The sequence below is a fragment of the Canis lupus genome, unplaced genomic scaffold, assembly GCF_011100685.1.
Source record: "Canis lupus familiaris isolate Mischka breed German Shepherd unplaced genomic scaffold, alternate assembly UU_Cfam_GSD_1.0 chrUn_S1653H1847, whole genome shotgun sequence".
In the NCBI taxonomy this organism is placed as follows: domain Eukaryota; kingdom Metazoa; phylum Chordata; class Mammalia; order Carnivora; family Canidae; genus Canis; species Canis lupus.
This window is the reverse complement of record NW_023330498.1, coordinates 14,957-41,700: the sequence shown is the minus strand read 5'-3', so window position 1 is coordinate 41,700 and position 26,744 is coordinate 14,957. Positions and strand designations below refer to the sequence as shown.

The 26,744-nt window shown below is 44.6% G+C and overlaps 1 protein-coding gene across 12 annotated transcripts in view; it reads right to left on the bottom strand.

Moving 5' to 3' along the window:
• Nucleotides 1–25,655, bottom strand: part of FAM156A (family with sequence similarity 156 member A) — a 58,194-nt gene extending 32,539 nt beyond the window's left edge. For 6 of the 12 annotated variants that reach the window (XR_005386942.1, XR_005386943.1, XM_038589106.1 and 3 more), the window contains exon 1: nt 25,525–25,652. Coding sequence is in view for 2 of the 12 variants with exons in the window: in XM_038589094.1 (XP_038445022.1) it covers nt 2,584–2,646 (63 nt within the window). In the remaining 10 variants the exon portion in view is untranslated. Of the gene's footprint in view, nt 1–2,583; nt 2,743–25,524 lie in introns of all 12 variants that reach the window. The other 6 variants (XM_038589094.1, XM_038589103.1, XM_038589095.1 and 3 more) reach the window with 6 other exon arrangements.
• Between the last annotated feature and the right edge of the window lie 1,089 nt (nt 25,656–26,744).

The window sequence follows — 26,744 nt, the reverse complement described above, 5'->3', positions numbered from 1 at the left end:
GACAGAAAGGAGAAAAAATATTCAGAGATACCGCCTGAAAGAAGCTCAACGAATTCCAAGCAGGATAAAGGGGAAGAGATACACAGACACATCATAGTAAAAATGCTGAAAGCCAGAGGCAAGGAGAAATTCTTGAAAACAACAAGAGAAAAGGACCCATCACTTATGAGGACAAGTCAATCAGATTAGAGCCGATTTCTCAGGAGGCCAGAAGGAAGTGGGATACTATTTTCAACATGTTCAACGTCCAGGAACCTCAAATCCAGTAAACACTTTTTAAAAATGAGAGCAACGTTACTGAATTTGTTCCTTAGTTCTAACAGTTGTGGTTTATTTTTTGTTTTTTGTTTTTGCTTTTCTTGTCAGAGTCTTCAGGATCTTCTATGTCATCTGGACTTGGAGGATATGATGGCTAAGTAAAATAAACCAGACACAGAAAGACAAATACTACATGCTCTCGCTTACCTATGCAATCTAAAATAGACCCATAGAAGCAATGGTTGCCAGGGTTTGGGGCAGGGACAAATGGTCAGGCAGGGTCAAAGGTACAAAGTTACTATTGTGCAAGATGAATATTTCTGGAGATCTACTCTACAGCATAGTACCTTTAGCTGATGATACTGTCTTGTATACTTAAAACTGCTAAGAGATGATCTCATGTTAAGTGTTCTTACCACTGATGATGATAATATAATAACAACTGCACCAAAAAAACAAAGGGAGTGGGAGGAAACTTTGGGAGGTGAAGGCTACATCTATGACCTTGATGCAGTGATGGCATACATCTGCATACACACTCAAGTTGTACACGAGATACGTACAGCTTTACCTATCAATCATACCTCAATAAAAAGTACCGCTTTGGTACCACTAATCACAGGTGTAATTTTTCTATTTCGGGGTATGATTATTATTCTCTTATGATTTGGCATAAACTCCTTGAAATCAGGGAACTGCTTTTTATTGTATCCACAGGCACCCAACACACTGTCTAGATAGTAAGTGGAGCTTGGTGAGTCACAGTTAAATGAATAGAGTCTCTCTTCCTGTGTTTCTTACATAGACATAGACATAGACATAGACATAGACATAGACATAGACATAGACATAGACATAGACATAGACATAGACATAGACACACACACACATACACTGTTACCATCATCCTTATGCAGATCAGTGTGCAATGCCCAGGCAGCCACCCTGAGCTGGATTAGGAGGTGGAGGAGCACCAGGAGTTTTGCTAGATGGCAGCTCTGAGCTTCTGTAGTAAGGTGAAGCAGCATCATTCTCGGCAGGGCTAAGAAGCTTTCTGAGTCTACGGTAGAGGCTGAGACCTTTGTGCCTTCACACACTCAGTGTCCCCTTGTTACTGCTGATGGCGGGTCCTCAGAATGCTCATCACCAAGTGCAGTGATTCCCTCCCAGACCTTGGACTACAGTGCTCTCTCCGCAAAATAATAGAGCACACTATTTTCTTAGCAGAAAAGCGAGACCAGAAATCAGGCTTTTTGTTGTTTGTCCCCTCTTGATGTGTTTTCTCTCCTTTTACTCACTTCTGTGTTTCTTCTTTGAGTCACTCAACCCAACCCTGCTAACTCCAACCAACTACTACAACACCTGTGCCTGTATTTCACTTGCGATGTAGGGATCTACCGGAGGAGGGCTGGATCCAACTACTGTACTATATATTTTCTGTTCTCTCTTCTGAATCCGTAGGCTTCCAGACTTCAAGAAAAGTACTCCACTGGTCCACAAAAGGAGAATGCTTCAGGTGAGGCTGCCACTCTCAACCACAGCATGACGCAAACCAGTGCTGCCTCATAAGAACCAAAGAGAGCAAAGGCCTGAGAAATCTTAATGCAGATACTCATCTCAATATCACAACTGTCTCCTCTTAGGGACATGAAGTTGTTGTCCGGTTTGGTTTGCTTTTGGCCTCCATCATCTGGGGCGATTTCATTGCACTTGCAGACGTGGCTAGCCTTCCATCCAAACCTCTCTGCTTCCCCCACTTCATTACTGCTTCATTACTGTACCACAGCTCTCTCCTATGCTCTAAATGTACTGATTGGTTTTTCACCTGGCAAGGATATAAAAGCAATCTGTTACCCTGAAACGTCAAGATATGCAAGAGAAACGACCTAAAACCTGTAGCAGAAACACAATGGCTGTGCAACAATAGTGAAGACACAGCAAATAAAACAGTGAATAAAATGTTATTTGAAAATTGTCTAGAGTTTCACACTTAGGGAAAATGACTCAATGTGGTGTACTCCCTTCCAGGCTTCTTTCTATGCATCTTTTGAATTATGAGACTGGAGTGGGGAGGTCATCTACATTCTTTCATCTGTTGCTTTGTTTCCTAACTTTATACCATAAACTACTGTCCATCACGATAACAACGATGAGGATACTGATGCTCACATCCACAGGTACAGACCTTGATCCAGACCAGATATCCACTTAGTGATGCACCTATACCGACTTATCACCCCATAGTGTTTCCTGCACTGAAGAGACATCCTGTTCACTCCATACACAGATCCCGCATAATCAGATTAAGCTGCTGCACACGTTCACCTGCTTTTTGAGCCACAGGACATTTGACACCGAGGTGCATCGCAGGTCAGGGCCAAATCCCATGTCTCTTTATGTACAACTCCAACTCCGCCCTTGCTGCCTGGTGGCTTTGGGTAAGTTACCTCACCTCTCAACCTCGACGTGACTCAGTTTCTTGGTCTGTAAAAAAAGGAATGTTAACTTTAAAAATACCTCCCAGTATTGTAGTGATGATGTAGTATTGATGACTTTGAAAATTGTATCTGTAGATAAAGGGCTAAAAACAATGCCAGGCCTAGAGTAAGCCTCCTCAAGTGTGAGCATCTATTCCTAAGTCTCTCTAGTTCTGCTTTCTACTGGTGCCCATTATCGTTCCCTCCTGTTTGCACCAACTTCTCTCCTCCTGCCCCACAGACACCTTCACCTCACCCTCTCCCTTTCCCTCCCCACTGCCCCTTTCCTCAGACTCTCCACAAACACTGTTTACCACCTCCTCATGATTGAGCTCAGAAAATATGAATGCATCGGCCTTTTGTTAAATCAATAATGAATGCTAGTGGAAGAGAAAAATCAACACAATGAAAGTGGCCATATGAAAACTCCATGAGAAATGAAGTATTACCGATGACGAGCTGACTAGCAACAGCAGTGTCATGTCGTTCCCAGATTCAAATGTGACCAATCTGGCACAGGAGAACTGGACTCCAGAGAACTAATGGCAATAAAAGAAGCCACGTGAGGAGGTTCTTTGGCCTTTAAGTTTCTCTCCCTGAAAGGATTACGCCAACTCTTGGACTCATGTTCTATCCTTATCCAGTGACCACTCACTTTTCCAACCATCACACAAAATGTCTGAACAGGTCATTTGGTCTAATTTCCTCGAGAGGTTTCCATTCAGACTGTCCATAGGAGCACACGATGATGAAGTCCAGCCCTGCATTCAGGCATCACAATAGCCCATAAGGAGAGCTGAATACTCATCATGCTCATAAAAATACGTCCTCCCTTGTGGCCCCCCTCCCCCAGACTTGATTCTCGAGTCCCTGAGGAGCTGACGTGATAGTGCCAAGTCCGGCCGGTGAGTCAAAGGTAGTCTTGCCACCATCTGTCCAGAACATGCTTCGGGGAAATGTGGAGAAAAAAAACAGGAACAGCAGCAGCTAGAACTGACTGGCAGCTCACCACATGCTGGGCACTGTCCTGACAACCTTGCTTGTCTTAACAGAGTCAGTGCTCTAAGCCACCCCGAGAACTATCTAGTGTTTCCTTGTTGCTAAATGAAATGGGGCACACCGACGTTAAGCAGCCTGCTCAGTGTTGCCCAGCTCTAAGTGCTGGAGGCACAGGTCTGAAGGCTTTGTGGAAGACCCACTGTGCCACGTAGTTCTTCAATCCATGTCAACCTCCAATGGCCACTGGAAAATATTTAGAGTAAGAGCTAACATCTAACACAAACTGGTTTTGTAGCATGGAACTGTGCAGTAAACAGAAATGTGATTTCAACAGCAATCACTTAGATGGAAGCTCGACAGGACTGGATTCAGGGTACTGTATGGAAACAGTACTCTCAGCCTCCCTAGTACAGCACCCAGCATGTCAGGCTCCTAGCTGAAGGTCCTGGGTTTGTGCATCAGCGAAGGCATCAAACTGTTGTCACTTCTCCACCTTCACAATGGAGAGAGAGGCCAGGTGGCAGGACAAACAGGACCATTCCCCTGCCCCAGTAGTTCCCAGACAAGCTGTCCACATAAGTCAGAAACCAGGAACTTTTAAAAAATGCACACGCTGTGATCCACACCCAGCGAATCTCGTTTAGTGTGGCCACAATGGTGCCCTAGAATCTGTGATTTTTAACTCTGCCTAGGAAACTGTCAAGAACTTTATTAAATCCCTTTGGCAGCAAGCCGGTCTCCAATGGAGTGACTCTTTCCCGACAGACATGCACATGAGAAGACCAGCCTGAAAGCACGCAGGAAGACAGGACTTAAGGAACACAGCATGAGAGTCAAACCCAGGGCAGGGCAGTGGATTTTCTGAGAAGACATCACGCTCCCACTGGCCTTTCTCCCTGAAGGCTTCACTATTGATCTCAAATCTATTCCCTTCATGGCCGGCCGGTGGGAGTGGTGACAGGAGATGACATTTTGATCCCATGATGGCACAGACTTTTCTAGGGGACCATGTAACTCATATGATGTGAGGTCATGTGATCTCTTATCCCCATCTCCTCTCAGCCTTAGGTTTGTTCTTGCACCCACATTCCAGTCCACATCAGCCTGGAACAACCAGAACTTGGGGCAAACGTCTTCCCTTCACCTGCCGGAAACCTGCCCCTGACCTTCAGAGATCGTGTCCCTCTTCTTTCAACTGTACTTCTGTGGTCTCATCTGCTGTCCCAAACAGGACAGTAGCTTAAAGCCCTAGCCTAGCCCCTCACTCTGCTGTCCCTACGTGGGAAAGCCTTCTCATCAATGAGGAGAACCCCAGTCCCAGGAGCTAAGAGCCATAACTACCATCAAACCATCCTGGGCACTGACATGCCATGGCACTGGTGACCCTGAAACAAACCTTTACCTCACAGCCCAGCTGTCCCTGAAACATTTTCTTATCACAGTAAGCAAACAGAAGAGGAAGGGGCCCGGAATCCTTACTGGGCAGTACTGTGCCCTACCCCACACTGCCATGCTATTTCCCCTGACCAAAGCCAGGCAAGGACCGCAACATTCTTATCCTTTGGCTGTGAATAAGAGGTTTTGGGGGGTACCTGCATAAAATCACCTTCCTGTGGTTTAAAACCACGGAATACTTCATATCTAAACGAAAACACTGGTGCATTTTGAAAATTTCAGAGGGCATTTTGATTGTTGAAATGATGAAAGGGAGGTACTGGCATTTAGGAAGGGAAAGTTGTAGGGATGCAAACCTTTTCTGCAGAGACTTCAAAACACTGGATTTACCGTAAGTGGAACTTCCTTGTAAATGAGGGAAACGTGCATGTTGTTCCACCTGGAAACAAACCCAAAACCCTGGACTATTTTGGAAAACAATCAGCTCAGGGAGGATTCTTGGCTTTGAGTCTGCGACCACATGCCCGTATCACTTGATATCTGTGGCTGTGCATGGAGGAAGGAGAATGAGGGGAATGCAATTGTATGGACCTGATGGATCTTCTCCAGGATATGCTGGGAAATATCAGGATAAGCGGGAGATGTTCATAACGTGAACATCTGCCAGGAGTGGCTGAACAAAATGAGCTTAACCACTGCCGCTTTGTCTCCATGTCTGTCTCCCTCACCAGACTCTTACTCCTTCTTAGAAGGTTGGAAACATGCCCAGTTCATCTTGGTGTCCTCAGGGCAAAGGACCTGACACTTGGCAGAAGACCAGTCCACGCTCGTGGAATTGAAGTAAACTGGGAATGGCTGGACCCGGTGTCATAATGATGAACCATATGACACAATCATGTCCAGGCTGAACCATGTCAGGCTGCAGAGGGTGGGAGGGAAGTGCCACAGATCTTGGACTTAGGAGCCATGCAACAGGGTAAGTCCAGCCTACAGTACTGATCTCCCTTCTGTCCCTCAGGGGTCCTAGATTTAACCAGTTACAACAATTCTAACCATAAAGGTCTAACGCAGAAAAAGAGATAACTTTACTGCTTAAGTTTTTGCATGAACCTTGTTTTTAGCTGGCCCAAGGCCCAAATTCAGGCACAGCACGCTCTGGTCAGGAAGCAGAAGCTGACCTGAAAGTCTTCCAGGCTGAGGCAGTGTCGGGCTAGTCAGAGCACACACACACATACACACACACACACACACACACACACACACACACACACAGGAAGTCTAACCCCAGTGGGCACACGGGATACTCCTGAAACAGAGTTTACAACTGTTAGGGAGCCCAGAGCCAGACATACAGGGATCAGGCAACACAGCTCACCAGGGCCCCGCTGTGGCCTCCCACTCTGGGACCTTCCCCTTTAGGACTTCCTGTCCAGTCGGAATATTCATTTGAGCTCTTGGTTTCAGAGGGCTGTCTGGAGGCAGTCAGCTCCAAAAGTTTGTTCTGTCCATAACACCAGTTCACCCTCTTTCTGAGGGCGGAGGTCATGTAGAGGTATTGTGGCTACAAATCCCAAGAGCTGGGGCTGGGCCTGCTGTCCCACAGTCTGCACTCTGGCAGGTGTGGCTGTAGGTGCAGCAGCCAGTCTGCATTCAAAGCGCTCACAGCAGCTTGGAAGGACTGTACTGCGAGTATTTCTTTAAAAAAAAATAGCAAGTTTCGAGGAACCATCTGGGCAAACAGAGGACATTAAATGTCTTTGCTTCCTTCCCTTGAGTCTCCCCAGGTGCCAGGCTTGTGTGTTCTCCACGGTTACAAAATCAGTGTGTACAATTCTGAAATTGAACCTTTATATTTCTTTACTCATCCCCTACTCTCCTCCAAACTTTTTGTATGGAGGGGCTGTTATCAAAAGGGACAAAAGGGGGATGCCTGGGTGGCTCAGCGATTGAGCGTCTGCCTTTAGTTCAGGTCGTGATCTTGGAGTCCTGGGATCGAGGCCCACATAGGGCTCCCTGCATGGAGCCTGCCTATGTCTCTGCCTCTCTCTCTCTCTCTGTGTGTGTGATTTACATGAATAAGTAAATTTTTAAAATCTTTAAAAAACAAACCAACAAAAAAAAAACCAAAAGGGACAAAAGTATTTCCGTAGAAAAACCTACTACATAACGATAAAGTCTCATGATCGTCAGGAATTGGTCAGGATGAAATTCTGACTTTTCAAAATTTTCAGCATGGATTTCCATCGCCTCCTGTTCCTTTTGTCTCTCTCATTTACGCAGCCACCAGGCTACAATAGGTGGTTCCCTGGCTGGGAGCAGCTGCATTGAATAGTGGCCCTGCCTCACACCTTCAATCAATTTTCTCATACATCCAGACGCCAACAGCCACAATGTCAGAAGCCATTTTGAAATCCTCCCTTTTCCCCTCTCACTGAAAGTTTATCGAAACTCAGAGCAGTAGCCTGACACTTACCAGGTGACCATACAAGGGCCAGAGGACATCCTTGTTGGAATGCTGGGAGGGGCAGCCACAGCAGCAATAAGCAAGCTGAAGAGAAGGCTGGAGTGCTCCCGCGCGCCCCCCCCCCCCCCCCCCCCCCCCCCCGTCTTTGCCTCTAGTTTATGGAAAGCTCTTTCTGGCTCAGGGAACTGATTAGATTCGTTTTCTCCCACTTGGGAGGAGAGAACAAGTTGAACTTTCAACATTTTTGGCTGACCCAAAGTTCATCTTTGGGAAGGTTTGTATCCTTCTTCCTGGCCTTGAGAAAATAAAGACCCAAGTCATATGGTGGCTACACTTGTTCCCTCATATCATCCAGCATGGCTAAAGCAGCCAAGGCACACTGTGTGCTAACAGCCCTGGAGTTGGCTCTTTTGTTTTTACATTCTTTAACATTTCCTTCTCAGAACAGCTCAGCTGCTGTTTCATACCATGGGTACATCTATAGTCACCAAGGCACCAAAGGCTTATCATCTCTATCACATCATCCTTCCCTTACTCAAAGAAGTCTTTGACCATATTCTAGCGAGTCAAGGTCTTCTTGCTAGTGTGTCCCATGGCTGCCACTACTGTTTCAGATGTCCCAAGACCACCCTTGCTTTTGGTGAATCCCCAGAAGGACCCAAAGGACTCAGCATACAGTCATCTTCAAGGCTAAGATTTATTACACCAGAGGACCCAGGGGAAAAAGTGCCCTGGGTAACATCTGGAGGAAATCAGGGCAAGCTTCCACGAGTCCTTTTCCCAGTAGAGTCACATTACTTGGGCCTCCAGCAAGAAATCACAACAGCTCATGTGAAATGTTACCTACCAGGGAAGCTCATGACTAACACAGTGTCTGAGGGCTGTTTTGGGGGCTGGTCACATAGGCACTCTCTGCCTAGCATGTACCGAGATTTCAGATTCCCAGAAGGAAAGCAGGTGTTTAGCATGAAACATACTGTTTGGAAAGTTCAGGAAGAATAAGCATCCTGCTCAGGTAGGGAATGGTGGGAAACTTTCTGAAATTCAAGTTCCTGGCTTCAAAGAGAGGGCCAACATGCTGATCTTTGCAAGGACAGTAGAGTCAGGCCTGCTACGTTAACTCTTCTCTGCACAACAACCAACAGCAAAGCCTCAAAATACATAACCAAGTCAGACAGCACTGAAGGATAAATGAACAAATCTACAAAAGATAGCTGTAGAGTTTAACACTCTCTCAGTAATATACAGAAGGAACAGAAAGAAAATTAGCAACATGTGGGTGAACTGAACAGCACCATGCACTACCTGGATGGAAGTGGCAAGTATAGAACCCTTCACATAACAACAGCAGAATATACATTCCTTTCAGTGCATATGGGAGTTTCCCCAAGGTACACTGCATCCTGGGTCATAAAACACATATTACGAGTTATAAAATTGTTGAAATCAGAGAGAATGCTGTCTGAGCAAAAGAGAAAAACTACAAATACGTAAGAAAAAGTTAAGACGAAAATCACCAAACACAAGGAAATTATACCATATGCTTCTAAATAATCCATGGCACAAAGGGCAAGTCTCAAGGGAAATTGGAAAATGGTTTGGATACTAACCCTTTATCAGATGACTCGAATGGAAATGAAAATACAACATATCCGAATTTGCAGGATGCAGCTACAACAGTGTTTAACAGTACATGTACAGCATCAAGTGTGTGTATTAAAAAGAATAAAGGATCCAAATCAATAATGAAAGCTTCCACCCTAAGAAACTAGAAAAAATAAAAATAAACTCAAAGCAAGCAAATAAGGGAAATAGACATTAGAGCAGATATCAGGAAAAGAACAGAGATATCGATGACACCAAAAGCTGGGGGGCGCCTGGGGGGCTCAGTAGGTTAAGCATCTGCCTTTGGCTCAGGTCATGATCCCAGGGTCGTACTCCCTGCTCAGCGGGGAATCTGCTTCTCCCTCTCCCCTCCGTGCTACTCGTGCTCTCTCTCTCTCATGCTCATTCTCTCTCTCTCAAATAAATAAATAAAATCTTTTTTTTTAACTCCAAAAGTTGGTTCTTTGAAAAGGTCAATGAAATTCATTAATTTCTATCCATACGGACGCAAAAAGAAACATAAGTTAAGCAAAGACACAACTTACCAATATTAGAAAAGAAAAAGGTTACAGGCTCCACAGAAATTAACAGGATTCTAGGTCTCAACCGATACCAAAAGAATGGGATTGTCCCCTGCATATTTTCAGACCATAATGCTTTGAAACTGGAACTCAATCACAAGAAGTTTGGAAGAAACTCAAACACGTGGAGGTTAAAGAGCATCCTGCTAAAAGAAGAATGGGTCAACCAGGAAATTAGAGAAGAATTAAAAAGATTCATGGAAACTAATGAGAATGAAGACACAACCCTTCAAAATCTCTGGGATACAGCAAAAGCAGTCCTAAGAGGGAAATACATCGCAATACAAGCATCCCTCAAAAAATTGGAAGACACTCAAATACACAAGCTAACCTCGCACCTAAAGGAACTGGAGAAAGAACAGCAAATAAAACCTACACCCAGCAGAAGAAGAGAGTTAATAAAGATTCCAGCAGAACTCAATGAAATAGAGACCAGAAGAACTGTAGAACAGATCAATAAAACCAGGAGTTGGTTCTTTGAAAGAATTAATAAGATAGATAAACCATTAGCCAGCTTTATTAAACACAAAAGAGAAAAGACTCGAATGAATAAAATCACGAATGAAAAAGGAGAGATCACAACCAATACCAAGGAAATAGAAACGATTTTAAAAACATATTAGGAGTAGCTATATGCCAATAAATTAGGTAATTCCAATCTAGAAATGGATGCACTTGTGGAAAACCACCAACACCCAAACCGGAAAGGCAAGAAATAGAAAACCTGAACAGGCCAATAACCAGGGAGGAAATTGAAGCAGTCACCACAAACCTGCCAAGACACAAAAGTCCAGGGCCAGATGGCTTCCCAGGGGAATCTATCAAACATTTAAAGAAGAAACAATACCTATTCTACTAAAGGTGTTCCAAAAGATAGAAAGGGACGGAATACTTCCAAACTCATTTTATGAGGCCAGCATCACCTTCATTCCAAAACCAAAGACCCCACCAAAAAGGAGAATTATAGACCAATATCCCTGATGAACATAGATGCAAAAATTCTCAACAAGATACTAGCCAATAGGATCCAACTGTACATTAAGAAGATCATTCACCAGGACCAAGCGGGATTTATCCCTGGGATGCAAGACTGGTTCAACACTCGTAAAACAATCAATGTGATTCATCATATCAGCAAGAGAAAAAACAAGAACCACATGACCCTTTCAATAGATGCAGAGAAAGCATTTGACAAAATACAGCATCCATTCCTGATCAAAACTCTTCAGAGTGTGTGTCCTTCTCCGATTGACTTATTTCACTCACCATAATACCCTCGAGTTCAACATTATATGGTCTCATTCATTTGGGGAATATAAAAAACAGTGAAAGGGAATAAAGGGGAAAGGAGAAAAGTGAGTGGGAAACATCAGAAAGGGAGACAGAACATGAGAGACTCCTAACTCTGGGAAAGGACCTAGGGGTGGTGGAAGGGGATGTGGGCGAGGGGGTGGGGGTGACTGGGTGACGGGCACTGAGGGGGGCACTTGATGGGATGAGCACCGGGTGTTATTCTATATGTTGCCAAATTGAACACCAATAAAAAAAAAATTATAAAAAAAAAACCTCTTCAGAGTGTAGGGATAGAGGGAACAGTCCTCAGCATCTTAAAAGCCACCTACGAAAAGCCAACAGCAAATATCATTCTCAATGGGGAAACACTGGGGCCTTTCCCCTAAGATCAGGAACACGACAGGGATGTCGACTCTCACCACTGCTATTCAACGTAGTACTAGAAGTCCTAGCCTCAGCAATCAGACAACAAAAAGAAATAAAAGGCATCCAAATTGGCAAAGAAGAAGTCAAACTCTCCCTCTTCGCAGATGACATGACACTATACGGAGAAAACCCAAAGGATTCCACTCCAAGATTGCTAGAACTCATACAGAAATTCGGCAGTGTGGCAGGATACAAAATCAATGCCCAGAAATCAGTGGCATTTCTATACACTAACAATGAGACTGAAGGAAGAGAATTTAAGGAATCAATCCCATTTACGATTGCACCCAAAAGCATAAGATACCTAGGAATAAACCTAACCAAAGACGGGAAGGATCCATACCCTAAAAACTACAGAACAGTTCTGAAAGAAATTGAGGATAACACAAAGAGATGGAAAAATATTCCATTCTCATGGATCGGGAGAATTAATATTGTGAAAATGTCTATGCTACCCAGGGCAATTTACACATTCAGTGCAATCCCTATCAAAATATCATGGACTTTTCTTCAGAACGTTGGCACAAATCATCTTAAGATTTGTGTGGAATCAGAAAGGACCCCGAAGAGCCAGGGGAATATTGAAAAAGAAAACCAGAGGTGGGGGCATCACAATGCCGGATTTCAAGTTGTACTACACAGTTGTGGTCATCAAGACAGTGTGGTACTGGCACAAAAACAGACACATAGATCAATGGAACAGAATAGAGAACCCAGAAATGGCCCCTCAACCCTTTGGTCAAGTAATATTCGACAAAACAGGAAAGACTATCCACTAGCTAAAGGACAGTCTCTTGGGGATTCCTGGGGGGCTCAGTGGTTTAGTGTCTGCCTTCGGCCTGGGGCATGATCCTAGAGACCCGGGATCAAGTCCAACATTGGGCTCCCTGCATGGGGCCTACTTCTCTCTCTGCCTGTGTCTCTGCCTGCCTCTGTCTGTTTCTCAAGAATAAATAAATAAAATCTTTAAAAAAATTATTTTTTTAAAAAAGGACAATCTCTTCAATAAATGGTGCTGGGACAATTGGACAGCCACGTGCAGAAGAATGAAACCAGACCATTCTCTTACACCATACACAAAGATAAATTCAAAATGGACGAAAGATCTAAATGTGAGACAAGATTTCATCAAAATCCTAGAAGACATGGGACACCTGAGTGGCTGAGCAGTTAAAGTGCCTGCCTTCAGCCCAGGGCGTGATCCTGGAGTCCCGGGATCGAGTCCCACGTCAGGCTCCCTGCATGGAGCCTGCTACTTCCTCTGCCTGTGTCTCTGCCTCTCTCTCTCTCTCTCTCTCTCTGTTCTCTCATGAATAAATAAATAAAATATTTAAAAAAACAAAAAAAAAATCCTAGAGGACAACACAGGCAACACCCTTTATGAACTCGGCCACAGCAACTTCTTGCAAGATACATCCAGGAAGGCAAGGGAAACAAAAGCAAAAATGAACTACTGGGACTTCATCAAGACAAAAAGCTTCTGCACAGCAAAAGAAACAGTCAACAAAACTAAAAGACAACCTACAGAATGGGAGAAGATATTTGCAAATGACCTATCAGATAAAGGGCTAGTATCCAAGACCTATAAAGACCTTATTAAACTCAACAGCAAAGAAACAAACAATCCAATCATGAAATGGGCAAAAGACCTGAACAGAGATCTCACAGAGGAAGACATAGACATGGCCAACAAGCACATGAGAAAATGCTCCGCATCCCTGGCCATCAGGGAAATACAAATCAAAACCACAATGAGATACCACCTCACACCAGTGAGAATGGGGAAAATTCACAAGACAGGAAACAACAAATGTTGGAGAGGATGCGGACAAAGGGGAACCCTCTTGCACTGGTGGTGGGAATGTGAACTGGTGCAGCCACTCTGGAAATCTGTGTGGAGGTTCCTTAAAGAGTTAAAAATAGATCTGCCCTATGACCCAGCAATTGCAATGCTGGGGATTTACCCCAAAGATACAGATGCAGTGAAACATCAGGACACCTGCACCCCAATGTTTATAAGGGGCCTTGGTGTCCATCGAAAGATGAATGGATAAAGAAGATGTGGTTTATGTATACAATGGAATATTACTCAGCCATTAGAAACGACGAATACCCACCATTTGCTCAACGTGGATCGAACTGGAGGGTATTATGCTGAGTGAAGTAAGTCAATTGGAGAAGGACAGTCATTATATGGTTTTGTTCATTCGGGGAATATAAAATATAGTGAAAGGGATTATAGGGGAAGAAGAGGGAAACATCAGAGAGGGTGACAGAACACGAGAACCTCCTAACTCTGGGAAACGAAAAAGGGGTAGTGGAACGGGAGGTGGTCGGGGCAATGGGGTGACTGGGTGACGGGCACTGACAGGATGAGCAAATCGAACTCCAATAAAAAATATACAAAAAAGTTAACAGGATTCGAACAAAATAACTCTATGGACCTACATTTGGCAACTTAGATGAAACAGAGAATTGCTTGAAAGGCACAAACAAAGCTCAACCAGGAGAAGGGGCAAGATGGTGGAAGAGTAGGGTCCCCAAGTCACCTGTCCCCACCAAATTACCTAGATAACCTTCAAATCATCCTGAAAATCTACGAATTTGGCCTGAGATTTAAGGAGAGAACAGCTGGAATGCTACAGTGAGAAGAGTTCACACTTCTATCAAGGCAGGAAGATGGGGGAGGGGGAGGGAGAGAGAAATAAAGAAACAAAAGGCATCCAAGGGGGAGGGGCCCTGCGAGGAGCCGGGCAAAGGCCGGGGCGAGTGCCCCCAGGACAGGAAAGCCCCGTCCAGGAGAAGCAGGAGCTTCACCAATCTTCCCAGGGCGGAAAGGCGCTCCCAGGGAGTTAGAGCAGGACCCCAGGAGGGCGGGGATGCCCACAGGCTCCCTGGGACACTAACAGACACCTGTGCCCCGGGGAGAGTGCGCCGAGCTCCCTAAAGGGCTGGAGGGCGCACACGCATTGACCCGGGAGCAGCTCGGAGGGGCTCTGGCAGCGGCTCCGCGGAGAGGGGCCTGCCCTGCCGGGAGCGCAAATCCAACAGCACAGGCTCGGGAGCACAGGGCACCGGGGACACAGCCCAGGATCCGAACTACCCCCGGGGACAGGCAGAGGCCAGGAGGTCCCAGGACAGCAAGGACACTCCTGCCCCAAGCTGAGCAGATCAGCGGCCCCGCCCCCGGAGCCTCCAGGCCCCTGCAGGAGAGCTCCAAAGTTACTGCGGGAGCTGAATCCAGGGCTCCAGAGCTGGCCTCACAAGGTAAACAACCCGCACTGAGCCTCATGGTGGCCTCACCCGATAAACAGGATAAACAACTCACTGAACCCTGAACCAGGCAGGGGGCTGAGCAGCTCCCCGAAGTGCTAACACCTGAAAATCAGCACAAGAGGCCCCTCCCCCAGAAGACCAGCTAGAGGGACAAGTTCCAGGGGAAGTCAAGGGACTTACAGTATACAGAATCAGAAGATACTCCCCCAAGGTTTTTTTTTTTTTTTTTGCTTTTGGATTTCTGTTTGCTTCCCCCACGCTTTTTTTTTCCTTTCTTTTTCTTTCTCTTTCTCTTCTCTTCTTTCCTCTTTTTTTCTTCCTTTTTTTCTTTTTTCTTTTTTCTTTTTGTCTTTTCTTTCCTTCTTTCTCTCCTCTCTTTTTCTCCTTTTCCCAATACAACTTGTTTTTGGCCACTCGCACTGAGCAAAATGACGAGAAGGAAAACCTCACCTCAAAAGAAAGAATCAGAAACAGTTCTCTCTCCCACAGAGTTACAAAATCTGGATTACAATTCAATGTCATAAAGGCAATTCAGAAGCACTATTATAAAGCTACTAGTGGCTCTAGAAAAAAGCATAAAGGACCCAAGACACTTCATGACTGCAGAATTTAGAGCTAATCAGGCAGAAATTAAAAATCAATTGAATGAGATGCAATCCAAACTAGAAGTCCTAACGACGAGGGTTAACGAGGTGGAAGAACGAGTGAGTGACATAGAAGACAAGTTGATGGCAAAGAGGGAAACTGAGGAAAAAAGAGACAAACAATTAAAAGACCATGAGGATAGATTAAGGGAAATAAACGACAGCCTGAGGAAGAAAAACCTACGTTTAATTGGGGTTCCCGAGGGCGCCGAAAGGGACAGAGGGCCAGAATATGTATTTGAACAAATCCTAGCTGAAAACTTTCCTAATCTGCGAAGGGAAACAGGCATTCAGATCCAGGAAATAGAGAGATCCCCCCCCCCCCGCTAAAATCAATAAAAACCGTTCAACACCTCGACATTTAATAGTTAAGCTTGCAAATTTCAGAGATAAAGAGAAGATCCTTAAAGCAGCAAGAGACAAGAAATCCCTGCCTTTTATGGGGAGGAGTATTAGGGTAACACCAGAACTCTCCACAGAGACCTGGCAGGCCAGGAAGGGCTGGCAGGATATATTCAGGGTCCTAAATGAGAAAAGCATGCAACCAAGAATACTTTATCCAGCAAGGCTCTCATTCAGAATGGAAGGAGAGATAAAGAGCTTCCAAGACAGGCAGGAACTGAAAGAATATGTGACCTCCAAACCAGCTCTGCAAGAAATTTTAAGGGGGACTCTTAAAATTCCCCTTTAAGAAGAAGTCCAGTGGAACAATCCACAAAAACAAGGACTGAATAGATATCATGATGACACTAAACTCATATCTTTCAATAGTAACTCTGAGTGTGAACGGGCTTAATGACCCCATCAAAAGGCGTAGGGTGTCAGAATAGATAAAAAAGCAGGACCCATCTATTTGCTGTCTACAAGAGACTCATTTTAGACAGAAGGACACCTACAGCCTGAAAATAAAAGGTTGGAGAACCATTTACCATTCGAATGGTCCTCAAAAGAAAGCAGGGGTAGCTATCCTTATATCAGATAAACTAAAATTTACCCCGAAGACGGTAGTGAGAGATGAAGAGGGACACTATATCATACATAAAGGATCTATCCAACAAGAGGACTTAACAATCCTCAATATATATGCCCCGAATGTGGAAGCTGCCAAATATATCAATCAATTAATAACCAAAGTTAAGACATACTTAGATAATAATACACTTATACTTGGTGACTTCAATCTAGCTCTTTCTACACTCGATAGGTCTTCTATTTTTTTTTAATTTTTATTTATTTATGATAGTCACAGAGAGAGAGAGAGGCAGAGACACAGACAGAGGGAGAAGCAGGCTCCATGCACCGGGAGCCCGACGTGGGATTCGATCCCGGGTCTCCAGGATCGCGCCCTGGGCCAAAGGCAGGTGCCAAACCGCTGCGCCACCCAGGGATCCCTCGATAGGTCTTCTAAGCACAACATCTCCAAAGAAACGAGAGCTTCAAATGATTCACTGGACCAGATGGATTTCACAGATATCTACAGAACTTTACATCCAAACGCAACTGAATACACATTCTTCTCAAGTGCACATGGAACTTTCTCCAGAATAGACCACATACTGGGTCATAAATCGGGTCTGAACTGATACCAAAAGATTGGGATCGTCCCCTGCGTATTCTCAGACCATAATGCCTTGAAATTAGAACTAAATCACAACAAGAAGTTTAGAAGGACTTCAAACACATGGAGGTTAAGGACCATCCTGCTAAAAGATGAAAGGGTCAACCAGGAAATTAAGGAAGAATTAAAAAGATTCATGGAAACTAATGAGAATGAAGATACAACCATTCAAAATCTTTGGGATGCATCAAAAGCAGTCCTGAGGGGGAAATACATCGCAATACAAGCATCCATTCAAAAACTGGAAAGAACTCAAATACAAAAGCTAACCTTACACCTAAAGGAGCTAGAGAAAAAACAGCAAATAGATCCTACACCCAGCAGAAGAAGAGAGTTAATAAAGATTTGAGCACACTCAGCGAAATCTAGACCAGAAGAACTGTGGAACAGATCAACAAAACCAGGAGTTGGTTCTTTGAAAGAATTAATAAGATAGATAAACCATTAGCCAGCCTTATTAAAAAGAAGAGAGAGAAGACTCAAATTAATAAAATCATGAACGAGAAAGGAGAGATCACTACCAACACCAAGGAAATACAATCGATTTTAAAAACATATTATGAACAGCTATACGCCAATAAATTAGGCAATCTAGAAGAAATGGACGCATTTCTGGAAAGCCACAAATTACCAAAACTGGAACAGGAAGAAACAGAAAATCTGAACAGGCCAATAACCAGGGAGGAAATTGAAGCAGTCATCAAATACCTCCCAAGACACAAGAGTCCAGGGCCAGATGGCTTCCCAGGGGAATTCTATCAAACGTTTAAAGAAGAAACCATACCTATTCTACTAAAGCTGTTTGGAAAGATAGAAAGAGATGGAGTTCTTCCAAATTCGTTGTATGAGGCCAGCATCACCTTAATTCCAAAACCAGACAAAGACCCCACCAAAAAGGAGAATTATAGACCAATATCCCTGATGAACATGGATGCAAAAATTCTCAACAAGATACTAGCCAATAGGATCCAACAGTACATTAAGAAAATTATTCACCATGACCAAGTAGGATTTATCCCCGGGCACAAGGCTGGTTCAACACTCGTAAAACAATCAATGTGATTCATCATATCAGAAAGAGAAAAACCAAGAACCATAGGATCCTCTCATTAGATGCAGAGAAAGCATTTGACAAAATACAGCATCCATTCCTGATCAAAACTCTTCACAGTGTAGGGATAGAGGGAACATTCCTCGACATCTTAAAAGCCATCTACGAAAAACCCACAGCAAATATAATTCTCAATGGGGAAGCACTGGGAGCCTTTCCCCTAAGATCAGGAACAAGACAGGGATGTCCACTCCCACCACTGCTATTCAACATAGTACTGGAAGTCCTAGCCTCAGCAATCAGACAACAAAAAGACATTAAAGGCATTCGAATTGGCAAAGAAGAAGTCAAACTCTCCTTCTTCACCGATGACATGATACTCTACATAGAAAACCCAAAAGACTCCACCCCAAGATTGCTAGAAGTCATACAGCAATTTGGTAACGTGGCAGGATACAAAATCAATGCCCAGAAGTCAGTGGCATTTCTACACAGTAACAATGATACTGAAGAAAGAGAAATTAAGGAGTCAATCCCATTGACAACTGCACCCAAAAGCATAAGATACCTAGGAATAAACTTAACCAAAGAGGGAAAGGATCTATACCCTAAAAACTACAGAACACTTCTGAAAGAAATTGAGGAAGACACAAAGAGATGGAAAAATATTCCATGCTCATGGATTGGCAGAATTAATATTGTGAAAATGTCAATGCTACTCAGGGCAATTTACACGTTTAATGCAACCCGTATCAAAATACCATGGACTTTCTTCAGAGAGTTAGAACAAATTTTTTGAAGATTTGTGTGGAATCAGAAAAGACCCCGAATAGCCGGGGGAATTTTAAAAAAGAAAACCATAGCTGGGGGCATCACAATGCCAGATTTCAGGCTGTACTACAAAGCTGTGGTCATCAAGACAGTGTGGTACTGGCACAAAAACAGACACATAGGTCAATGGAACAGAATAGAGAATCCAGAAGTGGACCCTGAACTTTATGGTCAACTAATATTCGACAAAGGAGGAAACACTATCCACTGGAAGAAAGACAGTCTCTTCAATAAACGGTGCTGGGAAAATTGGACATCCACATGCAGAAGAATGAAACTAGACCACTCCCTTGCACCATACACAAAGATAAACTCAAAATGGACGAAAGATCTAAATGTGAGACAAGAGTCCATCAAAATCCTAGAGAAGAACACAGGCAACACCCTTTTTGAACTCGGCCACCGTAACTTCTTGCAAGATATATCCACAAAGGCAAAAGAAACAGAAGCAAAAATGAACTATTGGGACTTCATCAAGATAAGAAGCTTTTGCACAGCAAAGGATACAGTCAACAAATCTAAAAGACAACCTACAGTTGGGAGAAGATATTTTCAAATGACATATCAGATAAAGGGCTAGTTTCCAAGATCTATAAAGAACTTATTAAACTCAACACCATAGAAACAAACAATCCAGTCATGAAATGGGCAAAAGACATGAAGAGAAATCTCACAGAGGAAGACACAGACATGGCCAACACGCACATGAGAAAATGCTCTGCATCACTTGCCATCAGGGAAATACAAATCAAAACCACAATGAGATACCACCTCACACCAGTGAGAATGGGGAAAATTAACAAGGCAGGAAACCACAAATGTCGGAGTGGATGTGGAGAAAAAGGAACCCTCTTACACTGTTGGTGGGAATGTGAACTGGCGCAGCCACTCTGGAAACCTGTGTGGAGGTTCCTCAAATAGTTAAAAATAGACCTGCCCTACCACGCAGCAATTGCACTGTTGGGGATTTACCCCAAAGATACAGATGCAATGAAACGCCGGGACACCTGCACCCTATGTTTCTAGCAGCAATGTCCACAATAGCCAAACTGTGGAAGGAGCCTCGGTGTCCATCGAAAGATGAATGGATAAAGAAGATGTGGTTTATGTATACAATGGAATATTACTCAGCTATTAGAAACGACAAATACCCACCATTTGTTTCAACGTGGATGGAACTGGAGGGTATTACGCTGAGTGAAATGAGTCAACTGGAGAAGGACACACATTATATGGTCTCATTCATTTGGGGAATATAAATAATAGTGAAAGGGAATAGAAGGGAAGGGAGAAGAAATGGGTAGGAAATATCAGAAAGGGAGACAGAACATAAAGACTCCGAACTCCGGGAAACGAACTAGGGGTGATGGAAGGGGAGGAGGGCGGGGTGTGGGGGTGAATGGGTGACAGGCACTGAGGGGGGCTCTTGACGGGACGAGCACTGGGTGTTGTTATTCTGTATGTTGGCAAATTGAACACCAATAAAAACTAAATTTATTATTAAAAAAAAGACAATTTACAAATTAAAAAAAAATAAAGCTCAACCAAAAACCAAAGAACAAAAAAATCACCCGGTTAATCTGAAAAACACATTATTTACTTTTTTTTTTTAATTTAAACACATTCAAGAATGAAATTCCAGGCCGTGATTTTCTTTGGAAAATCGTACCAGACATTTAAGAAGAACTAACAGCAATTCTACATAACCCCCTCAAGGAAATAGAAGAGAGGGAACATTTCTCAAATCATTTTATCAGATTAGCATTACCCTGATACCAAAATCAGAGAGAGTACGAAAATCACATTCAATAATATATAAAAAAATAATAATAATACAATTTGACCCAATTGGGCTTATCCTGGAACTGCAAAGGCAGTGTAGTATTCAACAATCAGTTAATAGGGCTGCCTGGGTGGCTCAGTCGGTTAAGCGTCCAACTCTTGGTTTTGGCTCAGGTCATGATGATCTCAGCGTCCTGGGATGGAGCCCCATGTTGGGCTCCGTGCTCAGCGGGGAGTATGCTTGTCCCTCTCCCTCTGCTTCCTTCCCCCAACCCTCAGCTCACACTCACACACACACACACACACACACACTCTCTCTCTCTCTCTCTTTCTCTTAAGTATAAGTAAATCTTTTAAAAAATAATTAGTAAATCATAGTAGTAATTATTAGTAAATAATTAGTAAATCATATAAAAAAAGAACATGATCACATCAATTCATGCAGAGAAAGCATCTGACAAAATTCAACAGCCATTCACGAAAAACGCACTTAGCAAACCGGGAACAGAAGGGAGCTTTCTTAACCTGGATATAAAGCATCTTACAAAAATACCTACACCCTCCATCCTTCTTAATGGAGAAGGACAGTGTGCTTTCTTCCAAAGACCAGGAATGAGGCTAACATATCCACTCTCCCCTCTGTTATTCAATATTTGCTGGAAGGCCTAGCCATTGCAGAAAGGAAAGAAAAAAGAAAAATCAAGAAGGAGGAAATAAAATTATTCCAATTCAGAGGTGACATGATTATGTACAGAAATAATCCCATAAAATTAAAAAAGAACCTCCTAGAACTAATAATGAATTCAACGTTGTAACAGCATACAAGCTCAACACAAAATGTCAAGCAAATTTCTACATGCTAGCAATGAGCGATTACATAACAAAACAAAAAGCCGAAACTACACATACCATACCATATTTACAACAGCCTCCTCCCCTCAAGCCTAGCAAAACACACACAGGATCCGTATGCCTTAAACGACAAAAAGCTGAGGAAAGAAGTCTAAGAAGACCTAAATAAATGGAAACACATACTGTGTTCATGGGTCGATAAAGTCAGTATCATTTAGATGTCAACAAGTCCCAAAGGGATCCATCATTTTAATACAATTCCAATCAAAACTCCCAGTAGGACTTTTTGGTAATATACACTGATAACGAAGTTTATGTGGAAAGGCAAAGGAACTAGAACGGTCAAATAATTTTGCAAAAGAAAAAGAAAATTGGAGGAGTAACACCAATTTTATGATTTACTATGCAGCAACAGCCAAGATATGGATATGACATTTGGGTCCATGGAGGGATCAACGGATCGAGAAAATGTGCCATAGATTCAGGATGAAATATTATTTGGCCGTTAAAAAAGGAAGAACATTCTGCCTTTTACAACTACTTGGATGGACCTTGAAGGCTTTATGCTGAGATATGTCAGACAGACAAAGAGAAATACTGTATGTTCTCACATATGTGGACAACAAAAAAGCCAAACTCACAGAAAGAGATTAGAATCGTGTTTGCCAGAGGTTGGGGGGGGGGGGGGGACACGTTGGTCTTGGGTACAAAATTCCAGCCAGAAGATAATTAAGTTATGGGGATCTATTGTAATATAGATAGCATGACTATCATTAATAATCCTGTATTATATAGGGAAAGTTAAGAGAGGACATCTTAAATGTTATCACCACAAGAAATGATAATTATGTGAAGGGACAGAGTGTTAACTAACCTCACATAGTGAATATTTCACAGTATATACATGTATCACATCATCACCTTGTACATCTTACATTTACTTAAGTTGTATATCAGTAGTATCTCAATAAAGCTGAAAAAATAAAATTATCCCCAGTATGTTCCAGTGGGAACCCTTCAGGCAATTTTCTGTGTCCTTCTGACATCACCCAATCCTTCCTTGAACTGTCCCTTATTCCTGGTACCATAAGCTGAGCCAGGCTCATTGGTCCTTTCCCTCTCCCATTTCAACACACATACATTCATACCTCTCTCTCTCTCAATCTATGCATATACGCACACATACACACTGAAAAGCATGAGTTCACGCGGAGACCTCCAATCCCAATGTAACACCTCAGCATTTGTTGTTTCCTTCCTTTCTGTATTTGAAATTCCCTTTTCCAAAAGTGAGAGTTGTGTCTCCCAATATCCTTACACATTTACTGAGTTGATGAACCCCAATGCATATAAGCCAGCCCTCTTGCACAACAGACACCCACCCCCACATGCTCTGATGAACCATTCTCTGACCTTGACTTCCATACAGCCCTCAAGTTGGGATCCTTGAGCCAGTCAGCCTTCTTCCCACCCAACCCCCAGGGACATCCTCCTCACCACCTTGGGCTCTGTCCCCAGGGCAGCCTGCTCTTCTGTACGGATGCCCTTCTCACCGTGCCTGGGCTCTGACTCCTCAAGTACAAGATGCCCCTATGCACGTACACTTGCCTTGCTCTGTAGCACCGAATGGCTTTAGGGATGAATGGGGAGGGGAAGGGAAGGGAAAGAAAGGGGAGAGGGAAGAGGTAAATATATCTCAATTTGATCAGTTAATTAAGGTGAATTGGGCCAAATCTGGGCAATATCATGAAGCCAGTGCTTTTTTTTTTCCTCACTGCTCTTCAGCTTTCCCTTCCTGCCTCTCTTCTCTACCCCCACTTCTTTCTCAGTCCTGACCTCCATCAAGTGTAGAAACGTAATGAGGGTCATGACGCCTGTATTAACGCTTATAGCAGCTGGCTGGCTAACAGCCAGCGTGGACGGTGTCCACCCTGGAGCTCTGACACTTAAGCCCTCTGTCTCTTGTGACAGAGCACAAGGTTTCCCCCTCTTTTAGCAATTTCAGGGTAAGCAGGAGAGCAGATTCTACATACTTCTTGGATCCTTGGGTCCTCTGTCTGTAAAATGGGGATGAAGACCACCTCCCTCCCAGGTTGTGGGAGAAACAGAGACAGCAATACCAGACACCTTTTGATTTCAACCCTAGTGATGAGGGTTTTTACCAGCATCACAGGACTCCTTGATATCCGGGAACACACCCAGTGGATTTCCCCTGAGCGCTGATGCGCTTGCTGTACCTTCTGCCTGCAGTGATCTAACAATGCAGGTAGTTCCACAGCCCTGCTCCTTCACTTCCTTCGCTCTCTGCTCAGTCACTACCGTCTGAGGGAGTCCTTCCCTTCATCACCCTGAATAGATAACAACATGCTCCCTACATGCTCTGTTCTCTAACCGGCCTTATCTTTCTATGTAGCACTTGCCCCTCTGGTAGTCAATATAGACGTACTGGCTAAGTCTACAAAATGCGAGATGTTGTCAATTTTGTCTTGTGTTGCATTCCTAACTCCTAGAAAAGTACTCAGGCACACGGCAGGTGATCAGAAAATTCATGGGGAAGGATGGCTGGGAGTCAAGACCTTTACACACACTTCTAAGTTGTACAGGTACCTTCCAAGACAGTCCCTGGCCCCACTTTATTGAAGAGGATACATACTTAGGCTTCAGGAGACAGGTGACTTGTCCGATGACACAGAACCAGAATTTGGGGCTCTGGGCTTTGGCATCCTATCTGCCACGTTCCCAAACCCTCAGTTCCTGGACAAAGACCTCACAATCACAAAGGTAAAAGATTTTACTTCTGAGACACAGACGCCAAACAGCTGAGATACCCAGAGACAACAAAGAGAGATCACTGAACACAACCTAAAAAAGATTCCAAAAATCTCTGCACAGAGAGTTCACAACTCGAGCCACAGGCTCCCCAAAGCAACAGAAGCCATACACACGGAGTCTACTCTTGCACCCCAACAGACCAACGTCTTCATCTAGAACACAACAGACATCTGCTCAGATAGGTCACATCCTAGAGAGACTCCCAAACCATGCAGACACCTCCCAAGCTAATGGAAAGACCTCAGAAAACAGAAAGAAGTTCAAGTAACTCAGAAACATCACAGAACCTTCAGATAAAGCCCCCAGACAAATCAGAGAACCTACACCTTGGATACAGACTCCCAAACAGCTCCGATGCTTTATACCTTAAGACAATGCCCCCACCCCAGGCAGCTCAGAGATATCACAACTTGAAACCCAGAATCACAAACAGCTCAGAGACCTCACACCCTAGGGTCCAGACGCCAACATAGAGATCTCAGACCCAGGGACACCAATGCACAAAAAGCTCAGAAAGTGCACCCCCAGATGAACAGGCACATCAGCCTAAAAGACCTTATCCCATAGCGTACACAATCCACTCAGACGGCATATCCCACTCACTCACAATCCCCCCAAAGGCTCAGAAACATCTAATGTACCCAAACTGCATCAGTACTGTCCTATCTATAGCGATACACATCCCCAAACTGCCTGACACTTTCCTTCCTAGACAGGGACGCCAAACAAGCGCACAGACCTCGCCCTGGACATTAATTGATTGCATCTGTACGATTGACAGTGCCGTGCCAGACGCACCCGCCTAGGCTTGTGACTGAGTTAGGGCTGAACAAGGCTGAAAGAGCTCACGTGAAGACGGCACGGTCACCGCGCGCGTCCAGCGCCAGACACTGGCTACAAGCCAGATGTTGCGCCGAACCTAACCACCAACTGGGACAGCATCTTCAGCCCCTCGAGGCAGTCGGTCGGTGAGTAGTTCGACTCGGGAGAGAAATTCTGAAAGGCCACACACAGGTACACGCTCGCACAGACAGACACAGACACAGACGCACGCGCGCGCGCACACACACACACACACACACACACACACACACACACACGGAGGCACGCATGCACAAAAACCACACACAGACCCCTCACCCTGAGCTCCCGCTCAGCCATGGTCTTGCCTGTTCCAGCCAGAGGGCCAGTGGGAACTGGCTAGGCGAAGACGGGGGCGGGGACTAGGGGGTTTATCCGGAGGCAAGGTGCGCCCCGGAAGGGCCTTCTCCCGCAATCTCGCCGGGACCAATCACCGCTTAGAAAGTATCTGACCCCGCCCCATACGTCGGAGAGCCAATCTCACACCCTGTTGCTGCCCAGCTGGACGAGACCAAGTAGAAACGGAGGGGTGGAGTCGGCGATGTTAAAATGGAGGTTGCCACCTCAGACTGGGTGTCCACTCGGGCTCAAATGCGTCAGGAGAATGGAATGGGACGGATGGGGAAGTACCCGGAGGGGCTCCTGGCGCCTGCGCTGGAAACCGTGGCTGATGCCACACGCGGGGTATGCCGACCCTCGGTGTTGTCCCATACCCAATGGATTATTCTAAAATCGGACGCCCCTGCCCTAGTGGTACCTCCCTCTAGGTGTGGAAGGTCCTACCTCTGTGCCCCTGAGAGGTTCGTCCAGTGACTCTTCCTGTTCCATCTCGCGCGCCCCTTGGTGGTGCGAACCTGGAACGGCTGGCTGATGGAGACAACCCGCTATGGGCCATTCTAAACTGGCCCCAAGGGGAGGGAGGGCAAAGCCAGGGTGCACACCCCACAGCTCCCTGCAGTCTTGGACTCGGGAGAAAATCTTCCGAAGCTGAAATTTAACTCCCTCCAATGGCCGCCATTGCAACAGGGAGCGTTACAAGCGATTTTCATGTGCTGGGCGTTGTGCTGGCTTTTGTCTCCCCAGGGAATGCAGAATGGGTCTAGTGGGGGAACCGGGCAGGACGGATTAGAGCACTGGACTGTGGTAGGGGCCTGGTGTGGGACAGGTCTCTGTGGTTGACTATCGGTAATAGATCAGAAGGAGAGCAGGAGCTTTGGTTCTCTTAGGGAAGGGGCCATCTCCCAGGAGGCCCGAGGACACTGAGAGAGTGAGATCATGTCCGCCGAGTTCATCACCATCCTGTCGCCCCTGAATATGTTCCCTAGGAAAATACTTTGGCGTGTGCAGCTATGGGTCTCACCACAGCCTTGCATTTATTTATTCATTCTCTTATTCATTCATTAATTCCCTCCAAGTTAGGTGTCAGGTAATAGTATGGATATTAGGAATACAATCCTCTGGAAATAGAAAAAAAAAAAAACACAAGAAAACCTTGGTCT